Source organism: Macrobrachium nipponense, chromosome 11, assembly GCF_015104395.2.
Source record: "Macrobrachium nipponense isolate FS-2020 chromosome 11, ASM1510439v2, whole genome shotgun sequence".
NCBI lineage: Eukaryota > Metazoa > Arthropoda > Malacostraca > Decapoda > Palaemonidae > Macrobrachium > Macrobrachium nipponense.
The window spans coordinates 83,586,680-83,607,758 of NC_061087.1; the positions used below are offsets into that span (position 1 = coordinate 83,586,680).

At 37.5% G+C, this 21,079-nt stretch overlaps 1 protein-coding gene across 16 annotated transcripts in view; it reads right to left on the reverse strand.

Moving 5' to 3' along the window:
• LOC135206510 (pumilio homolog 2-like) overlaps positions 1 to 21,079 on the reverse strand; it is a 438,165-nt gene that overhangs the window by 155,208 nt on the left and 261,878 nt on the right. For 11 of the 16 annotated variants that reach the window (XM_064237877.1, XM_064237920.1, XM_064237888.1 and 8 more), the window contains one exon: positions 15,038 to 15,067. The exons of the other annotated variants lie outside the window; for them this stretch is intronic. In XM_064237877.1, coding sequence (XP_064093947.1) covers positions 15,038 to 15,067 — 30 coding nt within the window. The remainder of the gene's footprint in view (positions 1 to 15,037; positions 15,068 to 21,079) is intronic. 16 annotated transcript variants of the gene reach the window in all.

Below are 21,079 nucleotides of genomic sequence, written 5' to 3' on the forward strand. Positions count from 1 at the left end.
AACTCCTATTTGATCGTTGACCAGGAAGTGCAACCTTGTTACCGGTTAGCAACGAAAATGTTGAATTCCCTCACCAAAAACTACCTGAGTCAAATGTTGAGTTCCTTCACCAATAAATAATACATTTAGGTATGTGTATAATATTACAATGATGTAGAGATTGTAAATAAGTTTTTTTTAACTGACTCTCAAACAGTTAAATGCCAATTACCCAATATACTCACGGACAAATTTAAAGGCAAGATCACGTGTGTAAATGCAGTGAAATAACGGGGGAGCAGCTACTGCTTACCAGACAGACGACGATCGCCATACGGGGACGAGTAAGTTACTCCTCTGATGACAAATGTCATTTCTACTATAAAACGATAGGCTTAGAAGAGACCACTCTAATACAAGTTTTGTAAAGTGTAGCATGGCTCGAGTTCAAATTTGACTGTAGATATTTTCACTGGAAAACTATTGTTTCTCATAAAAACAAAGATATGCATAATTTTTTACCTGCTCTATAGAATCTCAGTTTAGGCGAAAATTCAACAACTGCAACTATAACATGCATAGTTATTGGAATATCACGACAACCTTCCCTGAAGTAATGAGTAAAACTAGTTTGTCAAATGGAGCTTTTGCATAAATTTATAAAATATGTAACTTAAAAAGGGAAAAAAATCCACCCTAGCCAATCCCCCAGGTATCGTAAGAGTTCGGCGAATAATAGGTACTTTTCCCAGTACACAACCGCATCCTGAACCCTTGCTATGGATTAGTGGACAATCGGCTATTACGGCCCAGGAGAGCATATTTTACAAATCAAATATGCGTTTACGAGTAGTGTGTGTAACAGAGCAACCATATGGAGAAAAAACTACATAAAATATGACAGGGAAAAAAAAGGGAAAAAAAAAAAAAAAATCATAAAATCACGTCCTCTTTCGACCAAATTCACTAATTACATTTTATTGCAGTTTAGAGAGAGAGAGAGAGAGAGAGAGAGAGAGAGAGAGAGAGAGAGAGAGAGAGAGAGAGAGAGAGAGAGAGAGAGAGAATTACTTAGCATGAAGAACAAATGCTCTTCGTCAATCGAGCGGGTAATGAATACATAATATTGTGTATGTATAATTCCTATTCATCTAAATTCCACCTGTCACCCGCCTACCTGGCGGGAAAGCAATTACACTGACAATAACACTGAACTGCATTTCTAACCAGCTTAATATAAGCCACTGCGATGAAACTAAACACCACCCACGATCTAAATACAGTACATTACAATCCAAGTAAATAGGTGCATACGGTATTATCAGCTTGCGGAGAAAATGACAACCTTACTATGGAAGGACAATATACACATCAAATTTAAAGATTACTGCAATTACTTAAAAATAAAATTTTTAGAACTATTCCAGACACAGAAGGAATTCAATGGAAGTCTGAAGGACTTATTAAATTTCAATAGCCAAGCAGAAGATACCGGTGATTCAATACATACAAGTGACGCAATAACAAAGTGTAATGCCGCAGACCACACTCATTTATACAATGTAAAACAAGCCAGCAAGGGCAAAATGAATTACGTCAAGGAGACACTTATGACCGAATACTCTCTCGAATCCACGAATCCATACAAGTAGTTCAGTCGACAAGAGTTTTATAATAGACTGTGCACTAAGAGTATGATGAGGACGCTAAGGGAAGAATCGCCAGAAATGTTATTTAGACGCTGCTTACACTTCGTTAAAATGAACTTCAAGTCATGTACCCAAAAATTACTTTGTGTACATAAAAAAAAACACACACAAATCAGCAGTTATTAAAGTAAAACACCAGTGTCGGGAAACAGTGAAAGGATATCTATATCCAAACCGCATAATATGGACAGGAAACCTTAAGTATCTGAAACAAGAACAATGCTCTACTTCCATTTTAGCACAATGGGTATCAGTTTCGTTGCATACAACCAATTAATACTCAATCTGGAAAGAAAATTACGCCAAGAAATATAATTTTCATTTTAACTAATTCAAATAAAACAAAAAATGTTAACGCTGGTTTTACTTTATGGTGTGAAGTCCCTCTTTTTATGTATCCCTAAAAATAAACTTGGATTAAGAAAAGAAAAATCCTTGATATAATCACCTAACACAAAGAGAGAGGAAGGAGAAGATAGCGAGAGAGACCTTAAACAGTCTTCAAATTAATAATACATACTACCATTAGCAACACCAAATTAAGTCCATTTATATACAATGCATATGAAATGAGGACAAACGTACTCACTTCAGTCTTCCTCACCTCTCATTCGTTCTAAGAACGGCCACACAAAGAAAGAACTAAGAACTTAAAACGTGTACTATACACCTCCCTGAAATATCCGACATCAGAGATTACTTTTCGAAAGAAATGAAACGAAGGTGGGTTGACACTTTACTTAAAACCTGCCATCCCCATACGGAAATCTTTCATTATATTATAATCCAGTTCAGTGGTTACTTCAAAATACTACTACTCAAGCAGTTTTCCTTTTTCATACATATGGACCTACAAGTCGAGCATTTACCTTAAACATTATTGGATAATAACCCTTCCTTGTTCAAATAAAACTTAACAAAATTATCACAAGTAACAGAATTAAATTGACGGAGCCTACAACACGATAAATTTAAAGTGTTTCAGCACTCAAAAACATTTCAGTTACCTACCACAACCACCTTAATTAGGTACGCATTCACTCCGGCAATAGTCAAACTATAAAAACAAAAAGGAAAAAGAAAGCAAAGGCTCCGAAGGAAATGCTTTTTAAAACTCTCACACAAAAACATTGCTAGCTTATCTTTAGACAGCGCGCTGTCTTTTTAAAGTTCTAAATAAAGCATTTAATCACGCAAGCAAATAAACGTTGCACTGCACAGAAGTGTCATTAACACTGCATACTGAAAGATCCTTGGACATAAGTCCAGCAGCGATAGCTTCATCCTTGAACATGCTTTTCAAATGAGCGACTGAGTACTTGAAAATAGTGCCTATCACCCCCCTTAACCCGAAATCCCTCCCCCTTTCTCTCTCTCTCTCTCCAATTCATGACAATTCGTTACGTTATTTGCATCTTGCTTTCCATTTCCGCACCATCAATCTTCTACTGACGAGAGAGAGAGAGAGAACAGCACATAATAAAAGGGGGGGGGGTGTCATACTGCTTTCTGCTACAACCATTCCCCTTGATCCAAATATTCACAGCAACGTCGAAGGTCAAGTTCCGCGAGAGAGAGAGAGAGAGAGAGAGAGAAGAGAGAGAGAGAGAGAGAGAATTACTGCTGAATGGGAGGTGGCGGCGGCGGAGGGTGGTGGTGGTCTGGGAACGAACTATACTTGTCACTTCCTCCCTCTCCTCACCTGCCGGAAGTACCGCAGGCAGTCTCCGCCCTGGGACCAAGAGCTGCGTAACATAACACGCTTCATTAAGACCCAAGAATCATTTTAGGAGTCGTAAGTCACTGAGGCCAACAATTTCAAGAGCCTCGCAAAGGTGCTGAAGGAAACATACTGTGGAAACTCAATTTATTATTGCCACACCGTTTTTATATTCAAAACTAGAGATTTGCCTTTGCAACGCATAATTTTAACATATTGCTGTATAATATATCTGCCTAGTAATGGGTAACAAAAATGAATACCGGTGGGAAAAACAAAAACATCATCACATAGAAGGCCTAGACGGAACTAATGGAACATATTTCAATTTGCCTTTAAAACCCACAAAAAATGTTACGGAGAAAAAAAAAAAAAAAAAAAAAAAACTCCAAAGCTTACGCGTTCGAAACGCAACCACCCAATCCAACCCAAGCACAAAATTGTCAGAAAAGACTGAAACGGATTAAATCCTACACGACAAGTGGCGGTATCTAAGGTACACTCGAGGAGAAATCTAACACGCGCAGTAAAACGTGCATGAATCTTGCAAGCGATGCCTGAATGTCAACACGTTTAGCTACAGCTTACGACAACCTCTCTCTCCTCTCAAGTGTAATCCTGGAGGTCTACCGCAAGGTGACGGAACAAGGCTTTTTCGACAAGCAAACTTGAACCACCTGGAGGACACGAGACTTGGAACATTATAAACAACTCATAAGAGGAGTCTCGAAAATGTGCGAGCAAGATACATCCTTCGCAGAAAAGAAAATTCCGACAATGTGATGGTTTGACAAGAACGGAATTCGATTTTATAACTGTATCAACCTTAATTTTTCATTAGTGTCAATTACAAATAGGAACAAAACGATCAGCTCCGGATTTCCACTCAAACCGTCTACAAAAACCAGATCTAAAATAGCGTTTTGGAAAGGACAGGAAACTAAATCACTAAGACGAATCTTGCCTCTAGCAGAATAAAAATGCAGTCCGATAATACAACAACTACTAAAGGTTATGGAAACAGAATGAAATGTTAATATACAATATACTTGAATCGCCGAAACAGCAGCGCGAATTAAAACCTAGAAGTTTCGAAATTATACAATATTCTAGCCATACGTTAAGCACATAAGAAATGAACAGTGATAAATGTGCCTCACCAATAAAGTAAATGACCAAGCTTGATTTTCACATTCTTAAACTAACCCTTCGCTATATAAAATACCCAACTCATTTTCAGACACAATTCCCATATGATCTTCAAATACCATTCTCTTCGCGGAATTCTCTTTCCAAAAGCTTCTCCACAATAACAGCTATCCATCCATTCGGTTGTAATCCAAATCTTTCAAGTAAAATATATAGCAATTCCCCCCCCAAAAAAAAAAAAAAAAAAAAAAAAAAAAACAACAACAACAACAACAACTGATACTGATTGGGTTCGCCCAAACTCAAATTTACCATATAGATCAGGTTGCAACCTAAAACTACAGCTATCCGTATCGGTTGCAAACAAAACACCAAACATTCCATTAGTTTGTCTCTAAAATTGTATATCTCAACGATATCGGCTTGGTTTCGAATACAACTTGAAAATATCTTCACGGCGGCAACCAAAAACTTAGCACAAAAAAACAATTCCTTTGCTTTTAACCATTCAAAATAACAGGTACTAATTCGGTTGCAACCAATTCCAAAAAAAAAAAAAAAAAAAAACACGCCGATCAAGTGGCTACGAAAACCTCAAGCTAACAGGTTCAAACAAATACTCAAAACTTGAAAGATATCGATCAAGTTGTAACCAAACACTCAAATTTTCGGTTCGAAGATATCGATCAAGTTAAAACCAAACACTCAAATTTTCGGTTCGAAAACAATAATCCCCCCTCAAAGTAGCTATTTGACAGCAACCAAGAAATCAAAAGTAACAGTTATCAACTCCGTTCCAACCAACTAAAACACACAGCTACCCATTCGGCTCCAACCAATATCTCGGAAAGCTATCAATTTGCTTGTAAACGAAAACTCCGAAATAACAGCTCTCGATTCAGCCTCCGAAAACTCAAAACTTATCGATTCGATTACAAACAAAATCTCAAAATTAACAGCTGTATAATAAAGCAACAAAAAGGGTCACTAATTGCAGTTGGTTAAAAACGTCAAAAATACCCATGCACACTATTTTCTTAAAAAAATAAAAACTTACGGCACTACACCCCGTGGGTGGGATGGATGGATGTATGAAATTTAGGTCTATGACCCGGGACTAGGACCCAAAGGGTCATTCAGCCCCATCATGAGGTATGATTATGAGCATTGGTTGTGTATTATTTATGGAAATACAAACTTAATGAAAACTGAAGATAAAAAAGGGGATATATAAAGTAAAAATATGGATTATACTACTTAAAATATTAGATTTACATTAAAACGCTAAATATCTATTATATCTTAATAAATAAATCTATTTCTTTTACAAACTTTAATACAGCTTCTACTACATCTGTATCATCCAAAATCTTTACTAAGAGCAACCCCGTGGGTGGGGGGCTTTACGCAACCAAATCTCTCCACACACACACACAGGGAGAGAGAGAGAGAGAGAGAGAGAGAGAGAGAGAGAGAGAGAGAGAGAGAGAGAGAGAGAGAGAGAGAGAGAGAGTGGTTTCATCCCAGTGGGAAGGGGATTACCTCGTTGTGGCTCTCCCTGATTGATGGTACATATTTTGAGTGTGCAATGAACACATTCACTTCCTATGTTGTCCTCTCTCTTTCTTTCTCTCTCTCTGACAAGCAAGTGCCTCTGTGTGTGTGTGTGTGTCGTGTGTGTGTGTGTGTGTGTGTGTGTGTGTGTGTGTGTGTGTGTGTGTGTCTAAGTTTGCTGGTAATAGGGAATGAAGATACTCGAAGTAATCCTTGAGAGAGAGAGAGAGAGAGAGAGAGAGAGAGAGAGAGAGAGAGAGAGAGAGAGAGAGAGAGAGAGAGAGAGAGCCAAAATACAGGAAACTCGTCTTGACCATCCTAACCGCAACGTGCAAGATACAGGAATAAATTACCAATTATCAAGACCATCCGAATATGCTCCTATTTACATTATCCTCTGCAATCCTTCAGGTGCAACAAATGAAATGAATACCTGATGAGATGGTAACACGCTCATAATTACTCAACATTACTGAACTAATCCCCAACAAAACTTCATCATCCTAATGCCTTCACATTACTCTTACTAATACTTAACTTTCCATACTATTCCCTACCACGGTTAGCTAGCTAACTGCCCTCAATTCTTCTTTCACTCACCTTGCCTATCTGCTATAAAAAAAAAAAAGCCTTCACGTAGAACGAACAAAACATGTCCCATAAACTTATTTCGTTCTTTATCCACTTCCCTGCAAGTAAATTATCAATATCCCAATATTCTTCCTTCAACCCGAAAGATTTCAGCACCACCGCTTTCCCGACGAATGAGCCAGACCAAAGTCCATATGATCCTTGGCACCTAAGCCTCATATATGCCAGAATGGGTTTGGGGACATAGCGAAAGCGAGAGCCAGCTCATTTGAACGGTCCTGCATCCACTCCAATTCAAAATATGAGATCACTCGCATCCAACCGTACTTGACGAGTCTTGTGGTCGTGTCCGTGACACCGTTACACTTTTACATTCCAGATAAAGAGTTTGGATATATTTGTGTTGTTCTTCGCATACATCTTGTTCTACATACGTTTGTATTCCTAATCAAGAATTTGGTTATATTTTAATTTTTTCATATCTTTGTCTCTTCTTAACATAAAAATACTATTTCCGCGTTCAATAACAAAAATGCATGGGTCGCACGAGAAAAAGACCTTCAACAATCAATGAACAAATCAAGGACTAACAACCACCCAGGTTTTCAAAAGATGACAACGCACAAGAAAACTGGTAGAATTTTATGTGCGCATCTGTGTATGTACGAATGTTACCTACCTCTATATGAATACATATATAAACGATATGCATGAGTATACGTGCATGACAATCATTTTTATTACAATAGTTGTCATTCCAACTAATCTATGTTCCTGTATTAAAATCATATAACTGGAAATCATTGCATTTCCGGAGAAAAATATAGGATAAAAAAAAACCGTTTTATGCTATTGTTGCTCATCGGTAGGCTCGTACAATAGGGGGGTAATTTACATATACATTGATTGTGTTCATTATTACTGGTGTCCTTTTACATAGCTTATTCCTTTTTTCCCAGGTATAAAATAACAGTACTAAACATTAATTACTCACACTTTGTTGAATCAGATTTCTGATTTGAATGCAGAATCAGGCAGCCCACCTTCACAACACGAAGCCTATCCAAGACCAAGGTTCAAGGTTTAGGACCTCTCAAAAAACCATTGCTGATTATTTTGTTTATGATAACTTGAAATTAATTTTTTTGAAATGTGTAAAATATTAAAGAAGGATAAAAGTTATATTTTCTTGCAAGTTTGGAAAGAAGAAAGACTGATTTTGTTGCCTTATTAGGAAAATAAAATGAACACCAACTATTTTCTGTATTTTCTATTTAACGAGTCTGCCAGCCCCATCTGCCTGAGGCTGAAAAGAGGTAGAGCTTTACCTGAGGGGGGAGGGGGGAGGGGGGAAGGGGAAGGGGGGGTGCTGTGCGTTTGGTAAGCTATACACCTACAGTACCAACTCTGTTGGTTCAAAAGGCGGTGTGTACTAGTATCTGCAGTAAATTACGGGATCCCAAGTCAAAAAACTCATTATGAACCTGCCAGAATAATGAACACAAGGGATGAAGAGGAATACTGTCACAGAAATAACTGCCATAACATCCATAAAAAAAATCTGCGCCAATCCGTGTATTAACTGCATTACTAAGACTTAAAGTTTCATTTCAGGGCTAAGAGAGCCTCATTACCATTTCAAGCAAATCAATTTCGTACAACAGTCGCGCCTTTCGTAAATGTGTACCGGTGAAAATGCCCATGCTTTTGCGCACACACACACACACAATATATATATATATATATATATATATATATATATATATATATATATATATATATAAAGCTGTTATGTTTGTTATAGCAATGCAGACATGGCTTATAAAAATGCTCAGGGCAACTATTGACAGACACGTTTTGAAAATAGTTTTTTCAACCAAAGAATAGAGAATTCTGAAAATGGAGTTTTCAACCGAAGAATAGAGAGTTCTGACAATGTTCTTTTCTATGGAGCAGACGGCACACTTTTTTTTTTACCTTTTAAACGCGTGACTCAATTGTATTTGAATGACATGTGCCAGGGAATGAGGATGGTAAATGGCCTCTCAAATCGTTTTTCTTACAACGGAGCAGCAACATTAAAACGAGTACTTGAACTATTAATAACACGCGAGGTAGCTGGTCATTTGCATCATTACTTCTATACAGTTATGCAAACTGAGCTGACGCACACAACGGTTTCTGTGTAGCTAATACGGGTTTTTATGTTTGTCACAAGGATCACGTTGTGCTGTCTAACTTTACAAGAAATTTTAATTATCAGCAGATGTGTTTGTAGATATGTTTACAAACAATTATGCTTGCAAATAATTCAGTACAATCGCCATAGCTACTGTAATTTAAAAGCAAATTGAAGCTTAACGGCTGGCTCTCTCGATTGTCCAGTCAAAACATGACACCTAACAATTATGGTAAATCTCTCTTGTATCCTTTTGCAATGACGGTCGGTCGTTTCCAAGATCTTAACATTACTTGCTATTCACTTTATGAACAACGATAATCAGCAATATCGCATACTACATGATTGAACACATTAATAGTACCGCAGTTTAATTAAACCATTCTATTAAGGGAAGTGCACTTTTCTAGTCAAATACATAACAGCAGAATTCAAACAAGCGTCTGTTACATTCAAGATAAAAAGACTGTCATCCTCCGAAATGCATTTGGGAGATTAAACTCAGAGAGAGAGAGAGAGAGAGAGAGAGAGAGAGAGAGAGAGAGAGAGAGAGAGAGAGAGAGAGAGAGCGCATCTCAAAAGGTGAACAAACAAAACAACTAGGGTATCAACCTGCCACCCATAAGCCAGGTTCTCTCTCGGGGCAGATCAATGTCACCCAATTTACGAACACCATCTCTTAAAACTCAAAAACTACCACTTCTTTCCATTGGCGCTGCAAATACATATACACTTTCATTAATTGTTAACTTGTAATTTGATAAACAACAATCACGAACACGCCCGCGCACACGAGAGCAGCAACCACAGCAAAGAGAGGCTGACATTACGCGAGATTTCATCGGAGCCGCTATGTTCAGTCGGATTAACTTCACAGCAATGAAATGCTTACGCGCAATGAAGCGACCGACTACAAGGTCAGATATTTAACATTCGATAATGCAAGACTAAGCAAGGTACTGTACGATTCTTTTTTTATCTGGCTCACTGTGATCAGTCTCACACTGGTCATGTTTAAAGACAATGACTCTTATTTTGCCAGTTTTATTGATTAAATATCCACTAGTGCACCTGAGAGCCCTGAACACTTCACGAAAACAGAATTAAAATGGTTCCTCTCCGAAGGGAGACCTACGGTACACGTTAAATGGACGCCACTTAACACGTGAACAATGGTCTTCAATCAGGTTTCATTCAATTAAAAGGTCAACAGCAACACTTTCTTTTCAGCCAAGGGCATCGTTTGTTATGGCAACCTAGAATAATTTAATGACAGGAACAATACACAATATCTTAAAACAAAGGTGCAACTCGAAGACTCAAAATCTTACAATCAAGCACTAAAAGGAGACTCATCAATCTCAACTCAGTGTAATTTTTCAAGTCATCCCAGCAGTATATGTAAAATGCCAATGTAGCACAACTGCCCACTGACCATGGTGGGCGCTCAACCTGTGCGCATGAGAAAACGAAAAAAGTATTTTTGTATGGGAAATATTCTGTTTACTTACTCGTAAAAAAAATTAATATAAAAAAAGTGCCTCACTTTGCAGTTTCGATCAGAACAAACTTGACGCTCAACACATTTACTAATTAACAAGAAATTCCTAGTGCCTGTAAGTCCAAGAAAATTTAAGAAAATTTAGGGGAAAAAATACTATGAATGTCGAGGTAAAATAAACGAATAGCTAAAAAATCAAGAAGTGTATGAAGACCCGCAAAATTCAAGAGATGTTACGGAATTAAGATTCTAATTCTGGGTTAAGGTACAGTTTTTACATTGTTTATTAACGGTGTCAATCATGCAAAACAGGGCTTAGAGAAAACAAAACATGCGTAAGCGCAAAACTGCGTGATATGAGCTGTGGAAGATGGGATGGAAGTTGGGTAACAAGCGCATTGTAAACACTTTATCTCTACATGCAAATACGGCTGATAAATTAAACCGATATACAATCAAACAAATAAATATTTACACATGTGAACAGTAGACTGTACACAAACATTCAATCTTTATCTACATTAAAGTATATATATATATATATATATATATATATATATATATATATCTACACACACATGTATGTATGGTAATATATATATATAATGTATGTATGTATGTATATCTATAATATTCAATATATATGTGTGTGGTGTGTGTGTGTGTGTGTGTGTGTGTGTGTGTGTGTGTGTGTGTGTCCTATCTATCCTAGGTATTTTACTGTAATCATTGTTGTCAGTCACGCTAGGTACCCTACAAGCAGACTGGAGGATAAAATGAAACTCCAACACAGTTCAAGCAATTGTCCTCAAATGAAGCTAAATGAGACCTGCGCGTTGTGCTAACCTTCAGGCCTCATTTCTTCAAGGGTCTACAATAAAATACTGTATTCCGCGTCAAGACTATTTAACACCTCACACGCCGCCCCAATATTCTACATGTTAATCATGGCCCTATAAATAAGTCGTCGGCTAAACACATAGGCTGACAATTTAATTGGGAAACGAACTACTTAATGAGAGAGAGAGAGAGAGAGAGAGAGAGAGAGAGAGAGAGAGAGAGAGAGAGAGAAATTACTCTACTTAACGTGTGTATACATGATTTTGTGTGTGTGTGTGTGAGAGAGAGAGAGAGAGAGAGAGGAGAGAGAGAGAGAGAGAGACTCATGAGTGATAGATATCAGGGGAATTCATGGGGACGGCTTCACGCAGTTACCTCTAACCACAGGAACGACTTCACTGGGATGTTCCACTTCAAGCTTGACAGATGTCACCTGTGCTGTTAATAACACTTGAATGAATTATCATCCAAACAATTTCTTTGCAACTAATAACACGAGAGAGAGAGAGAGAGAGAACCACCTTCAAGTGTTAAAAAAAACCTATATGTCAAACCCTGCCGATATCAAGACATCCCTTCTTATTCTGATTTTTCTCAAACAACTTAGCGTAATATCCCTATTAAAAATAAAAGTGCAAATGCTTACTGTTTGCAACTCTTTAAGGATAAACGACAATTCCATCACTCGACTTTGTTATTGTCGTATCTTATTACATACAATTTTTTAGTGAAGCTTACAATAAAATATCCAAGATTAGACATTATATATTACCTCCAACGCAGACCAAGTACAATAATTAAGAAAATGTTTATCTGCAAGTTAAAAATGCACTAAGAGGGTGGGAATCGGTGGATACTTTTGGCAGTTCACCATGTGAGATAATTTATATATATATAATTTAGGGATGGAGGTTCAAGGAAGAAGATGAGGGAGACCAAGAAAGAAATGGAAGGACTGTGTGAGAGGAGACTTAGGTACATGAGAAGGGAATTGATGAGGCAGCGCAGGATAGAAATAGATGGAAACTGCTCATCCAAAACGGCGACCCCATATAAAAACGGGAACCAGCTGGGAAGAGGAAACAATATGTATGTATTTATATTATTTTAGGGGAGGTTTGTAATCCACAGAATTCACCATAGCCCTTCGTTTCACTTGCTAACATGCGAGAAACAAGTTTTACTTTATAAATATTTTCCTACGTAAAACTTTTGGGGCACTAACGACACTATTCCGAAGTAACTTGAATTTATGCTACATGTGTGTGTGTGTGTGTGTGTGTTTTGATGTGTGTCATTTCTGACGAAATAATTCGATACTCTATCATCATGATCACCCCATTTTCTATACACCTTCTGAAGTCAAAATACCACCTTCAAATTCCTAAACTACAGAAAACGAGAACGCGAGAAAAACAAACAAGCATTAAAAACCAGACACAACGGATAGGAGCAAAGTTCGGAGTAGAGCCTTCACCATACAAGGAAGGGAAGAGAACCCACAACCCAAAACAGGATTGTCGCCAAGGTGCGAAAACTATGCCTATCTCTGCAAATCAAAATAAGTTACCCGTCTATGGCCAACCAAACATGACTACTACAATACCAAGAATATACATATATATACCTGAAATGAAGCGATATTCAGCTTCATGCAGTAAAACAAAACAAGACAAAGGGATTCCAGACACGATATATAAATGCTAAGAATTATTTACGCGTAATTTGCCAACGATGACTTACTTTAATTATATGAGATGTCTGATATTGAACTCAGGGGAAAATAAGATACCATCCTACAGAAGCAACGGAAAGCTAATTTAAAAGACTACCGGACATGGTCCTAAAAACTATAGCCCAATTGGCAAAAGAAATGCACAAACTTTAGATTACTAAAGAATGTTAAAGGAAATAAAAAAAGAGACTGTATTAAAGAATGAATAAATTATTCATAACAACACATTACGTTAAACTATAAGCAACTCAACCAAACACACAGCCGTTTTAACTTAACGGGGTTGTACCACAATACGCCGCTTTCTTTTGTTATTACCCCCAAACATATACATACATATAGATATATAAAAGAGAGAGAGAGAGAGAGAGAGAGAGAGAGAGAGAAGAGATTGAGAGAACGAGAGGAGAGGAGAGAGAGAGAGAGAGAGAGAAATTCTCACCGAATGATCAGATCATCCTAATATTTATTCTTCCCAACAATAAGAGACTTCAGGATTTTCCTGGAACTTACATTGTAATAAAAACCACCAGGATCTAGTACGGCTCAATTTCCCATTAAAAATAGCGTAAAAACGTGATTTTTACAGGGATGACGACGACATCGTCAAGATTTCATTCAGACACCAATAACTACTTGATTACAAAGAATCAGACATCAAGAAGAGATTACGAAATTCGTCAACAAAAGAAGACAACACTGCGCACCAAGATAAAATACCGCCCGAAATGAAGATCATACACGAAGAAAGCAAAAAAAAAAAAAAACACCTAAAAACACTATTCTGCAGGAGCTACAATACTAATGAGAAAACAACTAAGTCAATTATAAAATATAAGAAGCAACTTTTGAAAACACGAAGGTTCCGCCAGAGAGGGAATCAAACGGATTAAAATTCAACCAACGGCCACCTTCCAAAAGAACCTGCCAATGTGGTTAAGTTCGGGTAGGGTAGAATCGAACAAGGCGTCCTGCTGTTTAAAAGGATGTTTTCCCCTTAGTACTAGTAATTTAGCGCATTAGAATCTAGTCATCGTTAATTTGCTTCCCATTTTGACTGACTTGAGAATTTTATTTAGAAGTTTCAAATATTTAGCCAAGGAATTCAACAAACTACTCAACAAACATTACGTGGTTGGAGAGTACGTTAATTGAGGGAGCTGGTGAATAAGGTGAAATCCCGCTAACTAACGTCACACAGCGATGAGCATCGGCGACGACAACAACGACGAGATTACAGAGTTCCTGATTCAAGAGCACCGTCCAGTATTAACTGCATCCTCACAAGCCTTTTGAAATATGACGTCCCCATGACCTTCATGACATGCATTTTGCCTCTGAAAACACTACTATGTGAGATGAGTAAAAAGATTAATAGTTTATATGGGACGTCGTGCAATCTCGCCTACTAAATCGTAGCTTCACACCATTTCCGTTTTTTTAACAGCTTCCCTCGTCTTGAAAGCATCCCTCCAAATGTATCAGAATAAAAAAAATAAAAATACATTCAGTATGACATAAAAATAATTTCTTCAGCCGCATTTGGCTGAAGGGTCGCAAAAGCTTCTTTGTGACACTACTGCAACAATGAAGAGCAATCATAAATACCTAAAATTTCAATGAGTGCCCCTGTATTTTCATCTATACACCAACATAGATGCGGATTGAATAAAGCAACATTTTAAGGTCTCCTGCCGTATGAACATGAACGATACACAACACCAACAATTATACACGTATGCCACTTAAACATCGCCAGCCATTTACAATTGCAAACCTACTGACAATTACAATTACTCCTAATGATTAAAGCAGCAGCCATTAATATGGATACAATGCGCTACAAGGACCAGACCCCAACCCGTGATCAATACCTAAACACAGAAACATCAATCGCAAAGCAGGCCAACCACAGACGTGGGGCTTTTGCATTCCTTCATAACTCCAACAGTGTTTCTACATTATCTCCAATGACTGGAATGAATGAATAACTTTTCCCGGCACGGAAATCACAACCTATTTATTGCTCACAGAGAAGACTAGAGTTACAAGCATTCATAGAAAAAAATATTAGGCCTACCTGCTGTCCATATTCCACTCGTCTGCTCACCTGAAAGCAAAATGGGAGAAAACTGCTTGAATATATCCTAAGGGGGAAGGTGTCACATATTGGGAGAAATTTGCCTGGCCATTTAACAATGCGCTCAAGGTGCTCAAGGATCACACGGTTAATGCTTAGTGGGACCCGTTACTGAGAAGAGAGAGAACATTAGGGTCACAGTCACCTAATCAATGCAGTTAAGTTTATTAATACAGAAAAATACATTCCCTAGGTCTTCATTATGGCACAAAGGGCAATATTATATATATAGCACACAGCAAATAGGGTACATGAAATGCGTTGTGTCCTAAGAAAGCTTAGGCGTTTACCCCTTTCCTGAACTTGAAAACATTAAAACAACACTGGAGAAAGCGCCATGTCATTAAGAATAATAATAATAAAAAATGGTGGTCACGTGATCTACGGTATCCTAAGATTTCCCAACACGAACTATCAAGAGAGAGAGAGAGAGAGAGAGAGAGAGAGAGAGAGAGAGAGAGAGAGAGAGAGAGAGAGAGAGAGAGAGAGAGATTCCATAATCCGAACCCTATATATATATATATATATATATATATATATATATATATATATACACACACACACGAATATATTGGACATTGTTTCGCATTAATATTAATTTGGAAACTTCCCCTACTACGGGGACGATGCTTTGGCAATAGGAGTGACCGACCTCTGTTTATATCACGTTTTAATAATAAACTGCTGTGTTACGGCAACACTAAAGCATGAAAAAATCCTTGAATGTGATGAACAGTCAACCTCCTTTGTGTAAATAATACATGTGACTCATTAAGGCCAGGTACAAAATCTTATTTTTTATATACTCTGTGACCAAAAGTCATGACTTCCCCAAATGTAGATCCCTAAATCAAGACGACATTGTGCCCCAGTTAGACCATATTTTGGCCATTATATCCACTCATTTTTCCAGGAACATTAGGATCCTGGTTAAGAACCTTTCGAGTATAAATAAAAACCACCTCTGTAGAGGCAAGCAAACCTTGACATTCCCATAACTGCTGACCAATAACATCACATTAAAAGGAACCTTGTTGTATATATGAATTCACAACCATCGTTTGAAAATATAGTTAGCCAATGAGGCCGGATTTTCAGTCTACAGCATATAATATAGTACGTCCTGCGCACGAACCCCTGAGAGAGAGAGAGAGAGAGAGAGAGAGAGAGAGAGAGAGAGAGAGAGAGAGAGAGAGAGAGAGAGAGAGAATTACAATAAGCAGCATTGGAACACTACTTGAAATATGAGAAACTAAAATTAAGTATATATTTAAAAGTAAACTGTCACATGAAAAAATAAAACAAGATACACCATCATTTCAAGCAAATTAAATTTGAAAGACTTGATAACTTTGATGCCTTAAAATCGATCATGAAAAAAGGCAACTGAATGTGTAAAGACAAGGCAATATAAAATAATGGCACTCGCAACAGACGCTCGTGATTTTGACTGACGTGTCCATGAAACTGTGACGGAGGAAGCCTTGATAGCTTCCCACCTGACTAGCCTCAATCAAGGTCAAGAAGTATGAACAGAACTGAACTCATACAGAGAAGCTTATCTCCTTTATTCTTACCGATCGAAATATGACGTAACTAAGAACGTCCGTATCAACTGGAAATACTGTAACATAGGAAACCATCGCTAAATGGCGTCTTCGAAGACACAAAGCTTCAAGTGCGAACGCAATGACACCATCATATTCTTAATATACGAAAACAGGCACTGCCACAGGATGGTAGAACGAGTTAAGACTTAATACCAATATGAAGTAATAAATGGATAAAAAAAAAAAATCGAGGCAGCATTGTCTCAGATAAATTCAACAGTTTCATGAAATTGATCAGGACTGCCATATGCACCAAGGTAAACAGCACTCAAAGTTAAGTACACCAATCAAGACCATGATTACTACAAACATCTATCATTCGCTTCCTCCCTCCATCAAAAACCGGTATATATATATATATATATATATATATATATATAAATATATATATATATATATTATTTCAGCGGTGTAGTCTGATCAGTTCTTTTTCAAACTTGCGAGAAACTGGCTTGACTTCTGGATGCGAGTGGAGAAACGCGGAAAGGCAGTTAAAATTCCATAATGGGCCAAAAATGACAGGTAAAAATGTTACAACAACAGAATTCCATCTAATAAAAGAAGCCCATTAAAACACCAAAATATAGATAAAATAATATATTTCAGAGAATGCTGTCTCCCTCTTCAGGTAGATGAAATGAGAAAAGTTACAGGTAAGCCAGTTTAGGTCACTCCCATTGATAATCCTCCTTTAATCCTCTTAAGCGTTGGTTGAATGAAAACTTTATCAATGACATCTGAATCCCATGCGCCGTTTAAGATGTTCACTACCTGTGTTTAATCAAGGCAGATTCAATATATTATATATATATATATATATATATATATATATATATATATATATATATATATATCATTCGAGCTACAAATGTCCTTTAATATCTAATTCGCTCTACCTCGGAATTGATATATTTTCATATATGTACCGAGGGGGAATTTTTAGTGATAATAATTTCGTACCCCATGGGATCGAACCACCGTCCGGTTGGACGGGGAACGAAATCAGGATCACGGTGATGTGATAAAATATTCATATATATATATATATATATAGATATATATATATATATATATAGATATATATATATATATATATATAATATATACATATATACCTATTAAATCACAAATTTACGATGCTACCTATGATCACAATAGCCTGCAAACATTCTACTTTCACGCTGAAAAAACTGACTTTCAAGTTACCGAACATCCCTTGTCTGAATCCCATGTCTCTCTACAGGAAGGAGAGAGGAGGAGAGAGGAGAGAGGATGAGAGAGAGAGAGAGAGAGAGAGAGAGAGAGAGAGAGAGAGAGAAGAGAGAATGTATTTATTCTAAGCTTTACCTCCGGGCTTGCGCCTACATTTAGGCACATCTAATCAGTCATTAAACAATGCCTGTCTTAGACCATCTTCAAACTCAAAATTAAAAAAAAAATAAAAAGCTTTGGTTATGCGCGCCCACAAGGTTCGATTTTATGTAATAATACAGGTTCTAGCGCGCTTACTTCAGTCGCATCAACAACTTCATTCACGTCGGTGGTAATATGATCCTAGACACTGAGTCTCGTGTAACAGTAAAGATTTTCCAAACTTATCAGCGAACTTTACTACCGGTGCATTATATATATATATATATATATATATATATATATATATATATATATATATATATATATATATAGTAATGCTTTCGTAACAGCAATACTGCGATACACAATTCACACCCATAAATAATTTCCAACCATTAGTAAAACAGCACACTTTCCCATAGCAATGTGCAATAACTGCGTACCACGGTTTAGATGATAACGAAACGTGACGTGACTGGATACACACAGCATTCTGCACGGATTGGCAAAAAGCGCCATGTGTTAGTGAAAGTTTCCAATGACAATCTAGACGATTATTATTACAGTCAAACTAGCGCATAAATTTCCCTCGATCACGCTTCTACGCTCACTTTTAGCTACTCTGAACGCTATCCAAACCAATGAAAGTAAAGTAACAATCTTTGCTTATCTTAATTTTAGTTCAGCTCCAACTATCACTCAAACTTCCTGCTTGAAAGGGATGGCAGCCAAGATAATTTATTTCCTGGTTTGAAATAAAGCAAGCACCAGAAAAGACAAAATGCGTTAAACAAGTAACTTGAAATAGAGTGCATCGAAGTATAAGAATTTGTTCGTCTGATCTTTGACATACCAAAGAACCAAAGGCCGAAACTTATGACATTGAATCCACAGCCGAAACTCGTGAAATTAAACATTTTAACCCTTACCCTCTTGCTTGATCACCATTACTGAACTGAATTTTGTAAATGCACACAATTATATAATGGTTTGAAGGACAATGTCCTTTCTTCAATTACGGTCTCCCTATTCAGATATGCTGGCTAGTGTTCGAAGACAATCGATAAATAACTATTATTGCACAAGAGCATAAAATTGACGTGCGAGTGAAATACTAAACCAGTTCCTTCCGAGCAAGTTTACATACCTCAATATTTAGAAACTGCCATAAAAACCAATGCGAAAGTTATCCAGTTCACAGGAAGGCCTCGCATGCTTCAGTTCAAGACCAAACGCAGGGACCATCACAAGAACCAACACACAACAGCAGTAGGGAATTCTGACGTCAATGAAGTTGAAAAAAAAAAAAAAACGTACATAGATACGTATGATGGACGTACGTTAACATATGCAGACAAGAAGGGAATATATAATTAATACCGGTCAAAATTAGCCACTAAATTTTATTATCTATTGATAAAATCGATGACCAATACCTATAACCATGACTTTATAACTTTCTTTCTAGCCTCGACTATTTGCCAAGGATATTGACAAAGCGTGAAAAGAGAACTTCAACAAATCAGGCAGCGTGCGTTCTGCAAACCAATAGATCTCCGCAGGCCAGTTGTCCAGGCTCAACCAATCTCCTATCAAGGTCTATGCGAAATGTTTGAACCAAGGTGAATAGGAAATTTAATTAGTTTTGGACCGAAAATAGCATTAACAATGCCTCCAGCAAATCTTGAGCTATGATGCGTATTGTACTATAAATTGTTTTTATATTTCCGGATTACTGCATTTTTTTTTATTATACTATGGATTCTTTTTAAAGATAAAAATCTAAACCTTTATACAAATGAACCCCACTTTTTTAAGCAGGTCACAACTATAACCTACAATGAACTGTCAGTTCGACACTTGTAACTACATTTATCAGTCACGTATTTTCCTTATGGGTTTTCTGATCAGCATAAATAGTGCCTCATTTTTTAACCTAGCCCATCTGATATTCAACCAAAAACGAAGCAACAAAATCACTATCCAAGATGAACACATTAAGAAAGGCCATTCTTGGAAGGAGTACAACGACCGCCACACAACCAGTTCCAGAACAAACACACCCGGCCCCTCCCTCCCCCTCCATCCCTATAATACGAACAGCTTCACGAAGTCTATTTGCCAATGTTTATTGCTTACGCTCTCCTCATCACGGACGTCGGTATGATGGCGTTTTGTTACAAACTCAAAACTATCTGATCCTGCTGCCCAATGCCCTGGGACGTTCAGAGAACAATTTAACATTAATTTTAAAAACACGACTCGGGGGCATCTGGAAAAGGAGGCTCATGAGAAGGAATCTCCTGTTCTCGTTCAATGGAGTGGGAGGAGGACTAAGAGGAGGAAAAGAGAAGTTTGAAAGACCGGGGGGGAGGGGGGGGGGAGGGGGGGGGGGCGAAGGGTCAGGTAGGGCACCCATCCAAAGCTCACTACCACCACAACAACTCCGCTTCTTCCTCCACCCTCGACGCCTCGAGCAACGATTCTCCTTCACAACCACCAGAGCGTGACAATCCGCCACCTCCATTATTAAATATCCAAAAATAATCTACACCACATACTTAAGCGGAACGAGTGTTCTCTACGAAGGAGGCACCAACATTAAGACTATTTATAATCAAATTAATCACAGGACTTCAAACTTCAGATTAGCATAGTGTTCCGGCGCATTTCCAATTATAATAGCGTAGTCTTAGCATATTTAAAGGACCATTCTGTAGTTCAAGACCAAATGAATTCATGACTACTACACTATTCGAAGAGTTTTGGAAGTGCAATAAAATTTTTAAAATTTATGAAATTCAACAAACCTATAGGTCTCGCAATCATAAGAAGTGACGGAAAATTTTAGAATGCCCCGGATGCCCTTCATTTGAGAGGTAGAGCACTCAACTTTCTTTTCTTTAGTTTTCTCAAGCAACTCTGACTGCCAAATTCCCCGACCAGCAGGCGCTGAATTTTCCAACCTCTTGTTTCCACCAAAAACCTTAAGTCATCAAACTGTTATGAAATGAATAGA